The 15,707-nt window shown below is 38.4% G+C and overlaps 1 protein-coding gene across 1 annotated transcript; it reads right to left on the bottom strand.

Moving 5' to 3' along the window:
- Positions 1-13,435: 13,435 nt before the first annotated feature.
- On the bottom strand, positions 13,436-15,705 carry LOC306669583 (uncharacterized protein). The gene has a single exon (XM_079153644.1). It carries the CDS (start codon positions 15,089-15,091, stop codon positions 14,105-14,107), a length of 987 nt encoding a protein of 328 aa, XP_079009770.1. The 5' UTR covers positions 15,092-15,705; the 3' UTR covers positions 13,436-14,104.
- Positions 15,706-15,707: the final 2 nt, after the last annotated feature.

The raw sequence follows: 15,707 nt of genomic DNA, 5'->3' as shown, positions 1-15,707 counted from the left end.
ATGAACACTATTTATCTGGATCTCCAAGTAGAGCCCATAAAACATGGTAATCCTTCCATCATAGAACACAAGTTTTCTGGTTCTCAAGGATATCCCAGCAGCATTGGTTTCCTCTAATAAGAGAAAATGGCTCCCCTTTCTACACATAGATGTCAGCTAATTTTATGAATTCTGCCAACATGGGAGGCAGTCTAGACAAGAAGATATGGGAGATATGTCATCATACATCCCAAATGTATACCAACAGTTCTAAGGGTCCTGCCACAATAGAAATACTATTTCTAATCTCCAAATTGAGATTCTAAGAAAGGCAGCAAAATCTGGGAATAGATAGCCCACAATACCAAGTGGTAAGGATGATCCAAGAATACCAGGCTCGGAGCAAGAAAATGTTGGGCCTACATTATCCATAATCCTAAGGAGAGGAAGTTCCCAGGATCCTTCGATAGGAGAGGACAAATCATGAGACAACATTACCCACAATTCTCACAGGGAGGAAGCTCCCACAATTCCCCGCAGTTAGAATTATGTTACCCAATCCACTGCAGACAAGTTCCCAGAAATTTCCCAAGTGAGTAGTAAGTCCGTGACTGCTTAACCCACCACCCTTAGGGGAAGATGCTCACAGAATACCCAGTAGTGAGCAGGCAAATATTGGGACTAAATTACCAATAAGCCTAAGGGGGAGGAAGTTCCCAGAACCCTTTGCACACAAACCATAAATCATGGAACAACATTACCCACAATTCTAACAGAGAGTAAGTGTTCACAATTTCCCAGTTATTATAAAATGTGGGACTACAGGACCCAAAATTCTGCGGGGGAGGAAGTTGTTGGAATTCCCCAAAGTGAGGGGTAAGCCCGTGAGTACTTCACCCACAATACTTAAGGGAGAAGGTTCCCAGACTCCCCAGCAGTGAGTGGGCAAATATTGGGACTACATTACCTATAATCCTAAGTGGGGGAGAAAGTTCCCCTAATCCTTTGCATCAGCAGAGGAAACAATGGGACTACCTTACCCATAATCCTTAGGGAAGAAGCCCCCATAATACCCAGCAGTGAGCTGGTACTACATTATCTTGAAGTGACGAAGTACCTGTGATCATTTGCATGAACAGGACAAATCATGGAACTACATTACCCAAAATTCTATATACAGATGGAAGCTCCAATGATTCCCCACAGTGTAAAACTTGGGAATATGTTACCCATTATTCTATGTGGCAGGAAGTTCCCAGAAGTCTCCAAAGTGAGCAGTAAGCCCATGACTACTTCACCCACAAACCTTAGAGGGAAGGCTCCCAGAATACCAAGTGTTGAGCAGAGAATGTTAGGACCACATTACCTAAACTCTTAAGGGGAGGAAATTAAGTCCTTTGGGTATAGGCTAAGGAGTAGGATAGCTGGGTCAAAATGGTGGTTCCATTCCAAGTTTTCTAAGGAATCTCCACACTGCTTTCCAGAGTGGCTGCACTAATTTGCAGCCCCACCAGCAATGTATGAGTGTACCTTTCTCCCCACATGCTCGCCAACAGCTGTTGTTGCTTGTATTCTTGATAATTGCCATTCTAATTGGGGTGAGATGGAATCTTAGGGTGGTTTTGATTTGCATTTCTCTTATTACTAGAGATGTTGAACATTTTTCCATATGTTTGTTGATTGCTTATAGATCTTCTTCTGTGAAGTGTCTATTCATTTCCTTAGCCCATTTGTCGACTGGATTATTTGTATTCTTGGAGTAGAGATTTTTGAGTTCTTTATAGATTCTGGAGATTAGTGCTCTATCTGAAGTATGATTGGCAAAGATATTCTCCCACTCTGTAGGCTCTTTCTTCGCATTGCTGATAGTTTCCTTTGCTGAGAGAAAGCTTTTTAGTTTGAATCTATCCCAGTTATTGATTCTTGCTTTTATTTCTTGTGCTATGGGAGTCCTGTTAAGGAAGTCTGGTCCTAAGCCGACATGTTGAAGATCTGGACCTACTTTTTCTTCTATAATCTGCAGGGTCTCTGGTCTGATTCCAAGGTTCTTAATCCATTTTGAGTTTAGTTTCGTGCATGGTGAGAGATATGGGTTTGGTTTCATTCTGTTGCATATGGATTTCCAATTCTCCCAGCACCATTTGTTGAAGAGGCTATTTTTTCTCCATTGCATATTTTTGGCACCTTTGTCTAGTATGAGAAAATTGTATTTATTTGGGTTTGTGTCCATGTCCTCTATTCTGTACCATTGATTTACCTTTCTATTTTGGTACCAATACCATGCCGTTTTTGTTACTATTGCTTTGTAGTAGAGTTGAAGATCTGGTATTGCAATACCCCCTGTTTCACTCTTCCTGCTAAGGATTGCTTCAGCTATTCTGAGTTTCTTATTCTTCCAGATGAATTTCATGATTGCTTGCTCTATTTCTGTAAGGTACGTCATTGGGATTTTAATTGGAATTGCATTGAATTTGTATAGCACTTTAGGTAGTATGGCCATTTTGACAATATTAATTCTTCCTATCCAAGAACATGGGAGATCTTTCCATCTTCTAAGGTGTTCTTTAATTTCTTTCTTTAGTGTTCTGTAGTTCTCATTGTAGAGGTCCTTCACCTCTTTTGTGAGATTGATTCCCAAGTATTTTATTTTTTTCGAGGCTATTGTGAATGGGGTAGTTTTCCTAATTTCTCTTTCTGAAGATTCATCACTTATGTATAAAAATGCATTGGATTTATGAGCATTGATCTTGTAACCTGCTACTTTACTGAATTCACTTATGAGTTCTAAGAGTTTTCTGGTGGAATTTCCAGGTTCCTCTAAATATATAATCATCAGCAAACATATGTCATCATCATCAGGTTCCTCTAAATATGTAATCATAAGCGAATATATGTCATCAGCGAACAGGGATAGTTTGAGTTCTTCTTTTCCAATTCGTATCCCTTTAATTTCTTTGGTTTGTCTTGCCATATGTTCTTGTAAACCACAGGCTGCATGCTTGTCCAGGCACCCTGAAGATCCCTGGTACTATTATCTAGTGACCTACTCATGCATCTCTCACCACAGAGGACTATTGGAGGTGCAGTCTAAACACTTTCTCCCAGGCATCCTCAGGTATTCTGAACAGTTTAGTGCAGTATTCTACCCATAGAGCCCAAACCATGGAGGGCCATGGGAGCTCCAGACTACACATTCCCATGAGTAAGCTCAGGAACTCTAGTCAGTGAAGTCCAGTACACATCGCGGAGACTTCTTGGAGCTTCAGGCACCAAGGTTCATGGTTAGGGTAGTCTATTATGTATCCATCACCCCAGAGGCTGGGAGCTGTGTGTCACATGGATAGCCAGGGACCTAGAGAATTGTGCAGTCACATCCTGCTACTCAACCTTCACCATGCAGACCTTTGGAAGCTTCATACCATGTACTTTCCTTGGTATCCCAAGAATTCTGGGTAGTGTAGCTCAGTGACTGCCCAGTCCTCTCCACAAAGGACTATGGGAGCTGTAGCAGTATGTTTGCCAGGCACCCCAGGGATTCTGGGCAGTGTATTCTGGCACAGTCGTCACCACAGTGGTTTCTGGGAATTGTCAGACAGTATACTCCACTGGGTGTAGAATTACCCAGAAATCCTTGGTAGTGTTAATAAAATTCATAGTCACATAGTGGAAAGATCTCTTCAATACAGCCACAATATTATTATCAATTGATAAATAAACTTCTCAATACTTTTCAAGTATTTTAACACCTAAAAATTCCACCATAAAAATAAATAAATAAAACTGGAAGATTCAAGATGCAGATTAGAGCCTGCATTTCTTGTCTCTCCACAATTCAGGTTTCAAGCAGAGGATATCAGTTACTTGGTGAGGCAGTTTTCGCTGCTTATCAATCCCCTGCTGTTTACCCCATTTGTCCACTGCAATCACCTGCAGTCTGCCAGCATATCGACTACTTTTTGAGTGCAGATTGTTCACTGACTTGTGCCTATTATCCACCACTTGCCCATTTGCCTGCCTCTTGCCTGCCAATCACCTACTCATCACCCACCACCTGAGTTTCAGTTGTTGGTGGTCCACCAGTAACTTGCAAACCCTCTGCAGAGTGCCAGTAGATCACCAGCTGCCTCCTGTTGCCTGGAAGTCCATTGTCACAGTACCTGCAGGTTTGGTTACAGGTGGCTGCCACAATTTTGAGACAATAACCAGGACCTGCAGGACCCCCAACTGGACTGACTGAGCCCTGTCTCCAGAACCACTCAGCCTGAGTGACTGCACCCTGCCTCCAGGACCCCTCAATGAGACCAACAAGACTCCGCCTCCAGGAACACCTGCTGACCACACCCATGCCCCAAGCTGCAGCTTCCCATTCACCAACATATTTGGAAGCCAGTGCAGCCACTTTGGATTATCCTTGAAGTGGAAGTTCCCATCTTTAGATGGGGCAAATCCAATCCTGCTGGAGACTAGAAGCTCATTGTAAGGTACCTCTCATGCATCAGGCTACTGAAGACTAGGTTTGAAAAGTATATGACTATTATAGGGTAGTTTTTCCCCCTTTTTGAAAATTTTTGTTTTTATTTCTTTACTATTCTTGCTCTATTTTCCTTTGTTTACCTGTTTTCTGAGTTTCTTTCTCCCTTTTCTCATGCTAACAACCAACTTCTTTTGATTACACTTTAACTCTTTCTACGATCTAGAACTTCTATATACTCTTTTCCTATCCCACTAACAGTTACATCCTACACCTCTCCCCATCGTCTTTGTCCTCCATTAGAAACTGCAGACCTTATTGCAAATCTATTTATTATACTGTAGATAATAATTAACCTCTCTGTTTATTACTGTTAACATCTTCATAGGAGCTATTTGGTTAAGGGGTGCATATTGTCTGCACTGGGCACTGCTAATGTTGATATCTCCCTTAAAGCTCACTCTCAACCCAGACACCCCTGGGTTGCCTCTCAGTTAATTTAAGAGTCCTTCTGCCTCATCCCGAATCCCAAACCAAATGGCACTTTAGATCCCAACATTTTAAGGGATCTTTTTAATTTCTGAGAGTGCTCAGGGAAATGTAAAGAGATTTCCCTACATTATCTTTGCTCTTCCAACAAGCCCCAGCTTTCTCTCTCTCCTTCCTCATTCTCTTTGCTTTTCTTTCTTGTGCTCTCATACTACTTTCTCTTTCTCACGCTCTCATGCTATTTTACTAAAATAATTAAGGGCCATTACCATTTTTTTTCTCCAAGGATTCTTGTTTTGCTTTGTTTTTCTTAAATGCTATTTCTCAAGTTCACAATTTTGATCCTACTCTTTTGTTTTTCTTAAATGCTATGTTTCTTGAAGTCACAATTTTGATCCTACATACCTAGGTTAATGGTTTTTTGATCAGTTCTATTTTTATTCAACTCGAGTTATTTTTGAACGTGTTATATTGCAATGGAGATTCATCTATAAAAAGCTACAAGGTGTTTGCTTTTGTTTTATGCATAATGCTGTTGTCTGATATTGAATTGTCTATCTATATGTGTCCAAATATAGCACTCATGAATTTAAATTAAAAAATAAATCAATATACCATTAATTCACATGATTTTAAAGGGGACATTTAAAATTGGATAAATAAATGGAGGTGAAATGTCTTTGAAATTACTTAAAAGTCTCAAGGTGGTCAAATTAATAAAATATTGATGTCTATAAAATGTCTAATATCAATTGTTTCTAGGACTTTTCTTCAACAGGAAAGAGACAGCAGATACTGTTCAATACACTTGTCTGATATCTTGCTTTTTTAAATTAGATTTGACATGTATGTTAAAGACAGCTGATCAATGTGTTTGTTAGAGATATTTGATTAATTTACAAAGTTAAAGTGCTTTGTGTCATCACTAAAAACAAGTACTAAGACTTTATTCCTAACAGGTATAATTCTGTATAGAAAGGGAGCCAAATATTTCAACTGTGTTTCAATCAGAGCACTTTACATAACAAAATAATTCATCTTTTGAGGCTATTGCAAATGGAGTTGTTTTACTCATTTCCCTTGTGTATATAAATGCTTTAGATTTATGTGTGCTGATTTTATAGCCTGCTATTTTGCTGAATTCATTGATGAGGTCTAGAAGTTTTCTGGAGGAGGTTTTTGGATCCTCTAAATAGAAAATCATGTCATCAGCAAATAGTGACAACCTAAGTTCTCTTTTCCTGTTCGTATCCCTTTAATTTCTTTAGTCTGCCTAATTGCTCTGGCTAGAGTTTCAAGGACAATGTTGAATAGAAGTGGTGAAAGAGGACATTCCTGTCTTGTTTCCATTTCTAAAGGGAATGGTTTCAGTTTTTCTCCATTAACAATGATGTTGGCCATGGGTTTAGCATAAATAGCCTTTACAATGTTCAGGTATGTTCCTACTATTCCTATTTTTTCTAGTGTTTTGAGCATGAAGGGGTGTTGTATTTTGTTGAAGCTTTTTCTGCATCAATTGAAATAACCATAGATTCTTATCCTTAAGTCTATTGACATGATGGATTACATTTATTGATTTCCGAATGTTGAACCATCCTTGCATTCAATTGCAATTGGATGAACCCCAATTGAGCATGGTAAACAATTTTCTTAAAATGCTTTTGGACACAGTTTGCCAATATATTGTTAAGGATCTTTGCATCTATATTCATCAAGGATATTGGTCTAAAATTTTCTTTCCTTGATGTGTCTTTTCCTGGTTTGGGTATGAGGGTGATATTAGCTTCATAGAATGAGTTTGGTAGGGGACCCTCCTATTCCATTTCTTGGAATACTTTGAGAAATATTGGAATGAATTCTTCTTTGAAGGTCTTGTAGAACTCCACTGAGAATCCGTCTGGTCATTGGCTTTTCTTGGATGGTAGGTTTCTAATGGCTTCTTCTATTTCGTTGCTTGATATTGATCTGTTTAAATTGTGTATGTCCTCCTGGTTCAGTTTGGGAGGAGCATATGTCTCTAAAATTTGTCAATGTCTTTGGTAGTTTCTATTTTGTTGGAATACAGATTTTCAAAGTAGTTTCTCAATATGTTCTGTATCTCAGTGGTGTCTGTCGTGATATTTCCTTTTGCATCACAAATTTTAGTAATTTGAGTTTTCTCTCTCCCTCTCTTTGTTAGTGTGGCTAAGGGTTTGTCTATTTTGTTTACTTTTTCAAAGAACCAACTTTTTGTTTTGTCAATTTTTTGAATAGTTTCTTTTGTTTCAATTTCATTGATTTCAGCTCTGATTTTAATTATTTCCTGTCTTCTACTACTTTTGCTGTTATTCTGTTCTTCTTTTTGTAGGGCTTTGAGCTGTAATGTTAGGTCATTTAGTTGTTGACTTTTCATTCTTTTCTGGAATGCGCTCCATGCAATGAATTTTCCTCTCAGTACTGCTTTCATAGTGTCCCAGAGATTTTGATATGTTGTATTGTCATTCTCACTGACCTCTAAGAATTTTTTAATCTCTTCCCTGATGTTTTCTGTTATCCATGTTTCATTCAATAGCATATTATTTACTCTCCAAGTGTTGGAGTAATTTCCCTTTTTTATTTTGTCATTTTTTCCTACTCTCAGTCCATTATGATCTGATAGAACACAAAGCAGTATCTCTATTTTTTTTTCATTTCCTAAGGGCTGCTTTGTGGCATAACATATGGTCTATTTTCGAGAAGGTTCCATGTGCTGCTGAGACGAAAGTGAATCTGCTCATTGATGGATGGAATATTCTATATATGTCTATTAAGTCTAGGTTATTGATTGTGTTATTGAGTTCTATGGTTTCTTTGTTCAGTTTTTGTTTGGAAGATCTATCTAGTGATGACAGCAATGTGTTAAAGTCACCCAGAATTATTGTGTTGTGGTCTCTAAGTGATTCCTCAAATTGAGAAGGATTTGTTTAATGTACATTGATGCACCATTGTTTGGGGCATAAATATTTACTATTGTTATGTCTTCCTGATTTATGGTTCCCTTAAGCAGTATGAAATGTCCTTCTTTATCCCTTCTGACTAACTTTGGCTTGAAGTCCACTTTATCTGATATAAGGATGGAAACCCCCGCTTTTTTACTGAGTCCATGTGTGTGGTAGGACTTTTCCCATCCTTTCACCTTTAGTCTGTGGATGTCTTTTTCTATGAGATGAGTCTCTTGCAGGCAGCATATTGTTGCGTCTTTCTTTTTAATCCATTCTGCCAGTCTATGTCTTTGATTGATGAGTTTAGGCCATTAACATTCAGGGTTATTATTGAGAAATGATTTGTATTCCCAGTCATTTGGCTTATTTTTGGTTTTTGACTTGGCTTGGTTTCTCCTTTGAGTGGCTTTTCTCTAAGGTAGTTCCTCCCTTTGCCGACCTCCATTGTTGTTTTTCATTTCTTCCTCATGGAACATTTTGTGGAGAACATTCTGTATTGTAGGCTTTCTATTTGTAAATTCTTTTAGCTTTTGTTTATCATGGAAGGATTTTATTTCATCTTCAAATCTGAAGGTTAGTTTTGCTGGGTATAGGATTCTTGGTTGGCAACCATGTTCTTTCAGAGCTTGAAATATGTTGGTCCAGGCCCTTCTAGCTTTTAGAGTCTGGGTTGAGAAGTCGTCTGCTATCCGTATTGGTCTTCCCCTATATGTAATCTGATGCTTTTCTCTCGTGGCCTTCAAAATCCTATCTTTATTTTGAATGTTAGGCATTTTCATTATAATGTGCCTTGGTGTGGATCTGTTGTGATTCTGTGCATTTGGTGTTCTGTAAGTCTCTTGTATTTGATTTTACATTTCATTCTTCAGGTTTGGGAAATTTTCTGATATTATTTCATTGAATAGGTTGTTCATTCCTTTGGTTTGTATCTCAATCTCAATAATTCTTAAATTTGGTCTTTTCATGATGTCCCATAGTTCTTGGAGATTCTGTTCATGATTTCTTACCATCTTCTCTGTTTGGGCGACTTCATTTTCAAGATTAAATATTTTGTCTTCATTGTCTGAGGTTCTGTTTTCCAAGTGGTCTAGTCTGTTGGTGATGCTTTCCATTGAGTTTTTTTATTTGGTTTATTGTTTCCTTCTTTTCAAGGATTTCCGCTTGGGTTTTTTTTTTTTTTTTTTTGAGAATCTCTATCTCTTTGTTGAAATGATCTTTTGCTTCCTGCAGGTGCTCTTTCAGCTTATTGGTATTATCATTCATTGCCTGCATTTGCTCTCTTATCTCATCATTTGCTTCTGGAATCATCTTAATCATGTATAATGTGAAGTCCTTTTCTGAAATTTCTTCTAACGTACTGTCATTGGATGCTATTACTATAGAATCTAGATTGTTTGGATCATTTTCTTCCCTTGTTTTTTCATGTTGTTCCTGTATCTTCCCCTTTAGCAGTGCAGATCTGGGGTATTGCAGATTTCCCCCTACAGGCTTATAGTGGCCCTATAAGTTTCCAAAACTCTTTCTTTAAGGGGAGATCAATATTAGCAGTGCCCAATTCAGACACTATGCAATCCTAGACCAAATAGCCCCTATGAGGACAATAACAAAATTGTCATAATAAACAGAATGAGTTAAAATATTATCTTCAATAAAACAAACAGATTTGCAATAAGGTTGCAGTTTCTAATGGAGGACAAAGAGGATGCAGTGGTATTGAGAATGTGGCTGTTAATGGGATAAAAAAGATTATACAGAAGTTCTAGATAATAGAAAGGGTGAGAGTGTAATCAAAAGAAATCGGATGATAGCATGCAAAAAAGGGAGAAAGAGACTCTGAGGGAACAGGTAAACAAAAGGAAAAGAGAGCAAGAAAACTAAAGAAATAAAAACAAATTTTTCTATATGGAGAAAAAAGAATATGTACAGTATAACAGTCATATAGTAATGATACCTCCCAGTGTTCAGTAGCCTGATGCATGAGAGGTACCTGACAATGAGCTTCAAGCCTCCAGCAGGCATCTCAGGAAGGGATTTGCCCCACCTAAAGATCGGAGATGTGGCTTCCAGGATTATCCAAGATGGCCACTCTCGCTTCTAAATGTGTTGGCAAATGAGCTGCAGCTCAGGGTGTGGACGTGGTCAGCTGGAGGTCCTGGAGGTGGGATGCGGTTGGTCAGGCAGAGGTCCTGGAGGTCTTGTGTGTTTGTTGTGGTTGTGGGATCCTGGAGGCCGGGTGCAATCAGTCGGTCTGGGGTCCCGGTGATAGGGCGCAGTCAGTTGGTCTGGGGGTCCTGGTGACAGGGAGCAGTCAGTCAATGTGAGGGCCCCAGAGGCAGCGAGTGATCGGTCAGGCTGAGGGATCCTGGAGACGGGGCTCAGTCAGTCTGGCCAGGGGTCCTACAGGGCCTGGCTGTTTTCTCAAAATGGCAGCAGCCACGTGTAATCAAACCTGCAGGTACTGTGACAGAGAACTTCCAGGCAACAGCAGGCAGCTGGTGCTCCACTGGTGGTCAGTGATCAGTTTGCTGACTGTTGTCAGACAATCAGGAGGTGAACCTCGAGCGTTGGGTCATGGATAGGTGTGAGACAGGCGATGGACTGGCCAGAGGCAGGCAAATGGTGGATGATAGGCACCTGACAGTGAGCAATCTGCACTCAAAAAAGGCGTCGATATGCTGGCAGACTGCAGGTCATCACAGCAGACAAATGGGGTAAAGAAATGGGGGAATCGATTAGCAGCAAAAACTGCCTCACCCAGAAACACATGTCCTCTGCTTGAAACCAGAGTTACGGAGCGACAAGGAATGCAGCCTCCCTCTAGTCCACCATCTTGGATCCCCTAAAATATTTCATCTTAATTTACCTAAGTTCAGAAATTTCATAAGAGTTGTTTCAGAATGTGAACAACAACAACAAAAAAGGGTTCTGTGTACAAAAATATATTCAGTACATGGGGAAAAATATTTTTCTTTAGTATCAAGCCCCTAATAAGAAAAGAGCATGTTCCCATAAAGCCTTAAGGCTTTCCTGGTTCTCCCCTGAGAATTCAAATGGACATGTTGTGTACAAGTTCATCAAGAATCTAAACCTGAGATAAATTTAGTGTGTCATTTCAAACATGAGTTCAAATTTAATTCTCTCTGTCTTTAAATATAAACTAAGTAGAAGTTACCCTTTTCTCTAATTACAGAAATTTTTTTTTTCCAAAACGTAGCTCTTCTGGGAAATCATTACACATTCACTCAAAGACACTTACTTTGGATTAGGCAGAAGGGAGAAGAAAATGTTTCTGGGTAGGAAGGTCTTTCTGTGATGAAACCTGGGATGGGATCCACTGTCATTGCCTGCTGGCTCTCCCTTCATGGGGATCTAAGCCACTTTGACCATGCCCCCTCTTCCCTGGCCAATATCCACCATAGGGTTTTTCTGCCTCTTGTCATTGCCAACCTCCTTGCCCATCACAGAATTCGACTCTGGACAGCCTTCCCTCTATTGGTGGTGAGTCCTCAGAGCTCTTCTATGGTGACCCTGAATTCTCTCTCTCTCTCTCTCTGAAAACCCCAGTGCTGGGTCAGGGTATCCCACTGCTTTGGCCACAGACCTGTCAGGGATAGTGACAACCATCACAGATAGTCTGCTCCAAAGTGGGAAATCAAAAAAGTTGTGGGAATGCCCCTTCCTCTCCTGTTTCTCTTTTCCGGGCTCCTGAGAACTCTTAGGCATGGGATCTGCCCAATCTACAATTCTCTGTAAACCCCCCACTCCCCTGGCTGTCTCCTCAAAAACACTTGACCTCTCCATTTGACTCCAGATCTCAAAACTTGCAGGCTCATTTTCCATTGCAACACAGTCTTACCCCAATATAAATTACACTCCTCTTGGGTACAACTTCTGTCACCACAGCAGCAAGCAGGTAGAGATTCCCTGTGTTCAAACCCTCTCTTCTCTTCACTCTCACTCCTATTTGTGTCAATAATAGTATTGGGGATTTATTTATGTCATTTAATGTTCTATAACAGGACCTGTTAGAGCCTGATTTATTTAAAGGTTAATATCCTGAAACATGAAAGCATTTTGCCACTTTGCCACACAAAAAGAAAGTTAAAAGTTCTCTCAGTCATACCTTGATTTATGTTTTGGATGTAATGTCATTTTGTTAACTAACATTCACATAGACTCAAAACCATATAGGTAAACTTCTTAAAATGACATTTAAGAAAGAGGCAAAAATCAACTTCAGAACTAGAACACTTTACCTAATATTTGTAAAGAGCCCTGCCTTACCTGAGATAAGGCTCTACCTCCCACCCTTCTGCATGTCAGAATGGCTCCAAAATAAGCCAGACATCAGCTTATTTAAAGTTATATTCAAAAGATTGTTGTTGTAAAATTACTGTTATCTCCATCAGGGGATATAATGTATACCTCAGTCAAAATTCAAGATAACTATTACACAAACTAAATATTTTACTCTTGTTAATTCCATTTTGTATTTTCCTTGTAAACTGTTGCCTGATTAATGTTTTGTAGAAGTATTACTTCAAGAACAAATGACCTAAATTAATTTGAGATAATAAACCGTCACCTATAGGACAGAAAATATAGACCAAAATTAAATAAAAGGGGATAAATAATTGTAAAGTCATAAACATTAAATTTAAAGCCCAGTGCTATTGCTTTATGACTGGTGAGACTGGCTTGCTGGATGTTTAAGATCAAACTTAGAGACTGAGATTAAAATACATGGGTCAAGGAAACCAGTATCTGATTCTTGCTCTCTGAGTCAGCCTGAACCTAGTGAATGGGAAAACTTCTCTAAGGAGCTTTGCAACTCTGGGCAACATGACCTTCCAATCAGGGAGATCGATGAGACCACTAGAGGATGAGAAGCTGATCAGTGGGAAGAATAGCAAGAGAGTTTCTCACACTAAATGCAGAATTGACATTTCTTCTCCTTGGATGTTTAATTCTCCCACATGGAACAATTACCTTATTCTAGTGAAACCATTTTTCTCCCCATCTAGTACATACCCAACATTATTTTGTGGTTTATTTTATAAAATTTACAAAACCACTTTACTTTGAAGCCTATGAAGTTTTCACCTAACTTGACTCAAAGCGTTGACTACATTTAAGACATTCAATAAATTGAACCAATAAATTTGAAATGATGTAGGAACATTAAAATTCTGAAAGTAAAAGATTTTCAAACTAATTTCTGAAAACCCGTAACTGACATTAAAAGCATTCTTAAATTCCCTGAATAGGTCATATAAGCAATGTATCATAAATATCAAATGAGTAGCACATATTTTAAGTTTTTCATGGGTAACAAGCAAATACAAAAGACAAAATTGGCATGGAAAGATTTTAAATCAGAAACCACATGTTTTGAAGAAATTAGTGTAGCGTACCTCAGAGATTTTTCAAGACATTTGAGGTTTGTACTGTTAAATGTCCCTTTTCTTCTAAAGAGAGGCATAAGCAAACACATCAATTCACACACAAGAGAGAGACATAATTACTATTGCCATAGTACTTGAGTGTATTTATTAATTTTTGATTTGTAATAAACGAATATTTTCTCAGGGATAAACTACCTGCACTATGCTGATATCTGCAAGTTACTTTATTTCTATCACATCAACTAATGATTCACAGCAAATTATAAGCAACTGTTACATTCTCTATAAACATAAATTCTCTGATAAGTCTCATATTCACAAATACATGGAGCATAATGAGTTGCTAACCTTATGACATGTCAACATTTTTCTCAATAATACACACCTTGCTGATATGTAAGGCATGTATGTTAGAGGGTTTTCTACAGATATTATATGCATTTGGTTTTGTAAGTATGATTTTTTTCATTTCTTGGCATGCATAGGGCTTCTCTTGAATACTAGATCTGTGGAAACTTGTAAGGTGTGACCTTTCATTAAAAGCTTTTTCACATTCTCTATATTTGTAGGGTTCAGTCACTACTACAATATCATTTATATTTTTAAAATGTAGAGCTTTGAGTAAAAATTTTGGCACAATTTCTTTTTACAATAGTAGGTCTTCTTTACAATATGAATTCTATGGTGATCAATAAGGTGTGACCACATAAGTACTTTTAACATACTTGTCAGGATTTTCTCAAGTACAAAGTCTCTGATGTCAAATAAGGCTTGATCCTTGATTAAAAACAGCCACATTCTCATTTGTATGTCTTTTCTCCAGTATGAATTCTCTGGTGATAAGAAAGGTTTGAAGTTTGACTAAAAGCTTTGCCACATTCTTTACATTTGTAGGGCTTTTCTCCAGTATGAATTCTCTTGTGTGATGTAAGTGTTGATCTTCGAGAAAAAGTTTTGCCACATTCTTTACATTTGTAGGTCTTCTTTCCAGTATGAATTCTCTGGTGTCGAGTAAGATGTGATCTTTGAATAAAAGCTTTGCCACAGTCTTTACATTTGTAGGGCTTTTCTCTAGTATGAATTTTCCAATGATAAGAAAGACTTGAAGTTTGATGAAAAGCTTTGCCACATTCTTCACATCTGTAGGTCTTCCCTCCAGTATGAATTCTCTGGTGTTGAGTAAGATGTGATCTTTGAATAAAAGCTTTGCCACATTCTTTACATTTGTAGGGCTTCTCTCCAGTATGAATTCTCTGGTGTCGAGTAAGGTGTGATCTTTGAATAAAAGTTTTGCCACATTCTTTACATTTGTAGGGCTTCTCTCCAGTATGAGTTTTCTGGTGATAAGAAAGGCTTGAAGCTTGATGAAAAGCTTTGCCACATTCTTCACATTTGTAGGTCTTCTCTCCAGTATGAATTCTCTGGTGTCGAGTAAGATGTGATCTTTGAATAAAAGCTTTGCCACATTCTTTACATTTGTAGGGCTTCTCTCCAGTATGAGTTTTCTGGTGATAAGAAAGACTTGAAGCTTGACGAAAAGCTTTGCCACATTCTTCACATTTGTAGGGTTTCTCTCCTATATGAGTTCTCTGGTGTTGAGTAAGATGTGATCTTTGAAAAAAAGCTTTGCCACATTCTTTACATTTGTAGGGCTTCTCTCCAGTATGAGTTCTCTGGTGTCGAGTAAGACGTGATCTTTGAAAAAAAGCTTTGCCACATTCTTTACATTTGTAGGGCCTCTCTCCAGTATGAGTTCTCTTGTGCTGGGCAAGATGTGATCTCCTCATAAATGCTTTGCCATCTTCTTTGCGTGTGTGGAGCCACTCTCGAGTATGACATATCTGGTGGTGTGTAAGTGATGATGTGTTATGAAAATTTTTGCCATACTGTTTACATTTGTATGGTTTCTCTCCACTATGAATTCTCTGGTGAACAATAACGTTTGAGCTTTGATTCAGCACTTTGCCACATTCCTTGCATTTGCAGGGATTTCCTCCAGTATGAATACTGTAGCATTTAATAAGGGTTGAACAACACTTAAGGACTTTGACACATTTCTTACATTTGTTTGGTCTCTTTTCATAGTGAATCTTATAGTGTTTAGTTAGGGTGGATGTTGAAGTAAAACCTTTGCCACATTCTTTACATATGTAGGGATTATCACCGCTATGATGAAGGATTGAGGAACCTTTAACAGTTTTGACACATTCTTTAAATTTGTAGGACTTCCCTCCAGTATGAATTCTCTGGTGCTCAGTAAAGCTTGTAATTTTATTTAAAGCTCTTTCACATTCCTTATATTTGTAATTCTTTTCTTCAATATGAAAGCCTGCCTGGATAAATTTTGTGCATTGATTAAAAACTTTCTCACTTTTATTATCTTTGTAAAGTTTCTTCTTTAAA

This window comes from Sciurus vulgaris, assembly GCF_902686455.1.
Source record: "Sciurus vulgaris genome assembly, chromosome: 9".
NCBI classification, from domain to species: Eukaryota; Metazoa; Chordata; class Mammalia; order Rodentia; family Sciuridae; genus Sciurus; species Sciurus vulgaris.
Note: the sequence above shows the minus strand (reverse complement) of the source record. Positions and strands in the feature narration are given on the sequence as shown.

Coding starts and splice junctions, on each gene's coding strand:
- LOC306669583 (XM_079153644.1), bottom strand. CDS start 15,091: ATGAGGAGATCACATCTTGCCCAGCACAAGAGAACTCATACTGGAGAG.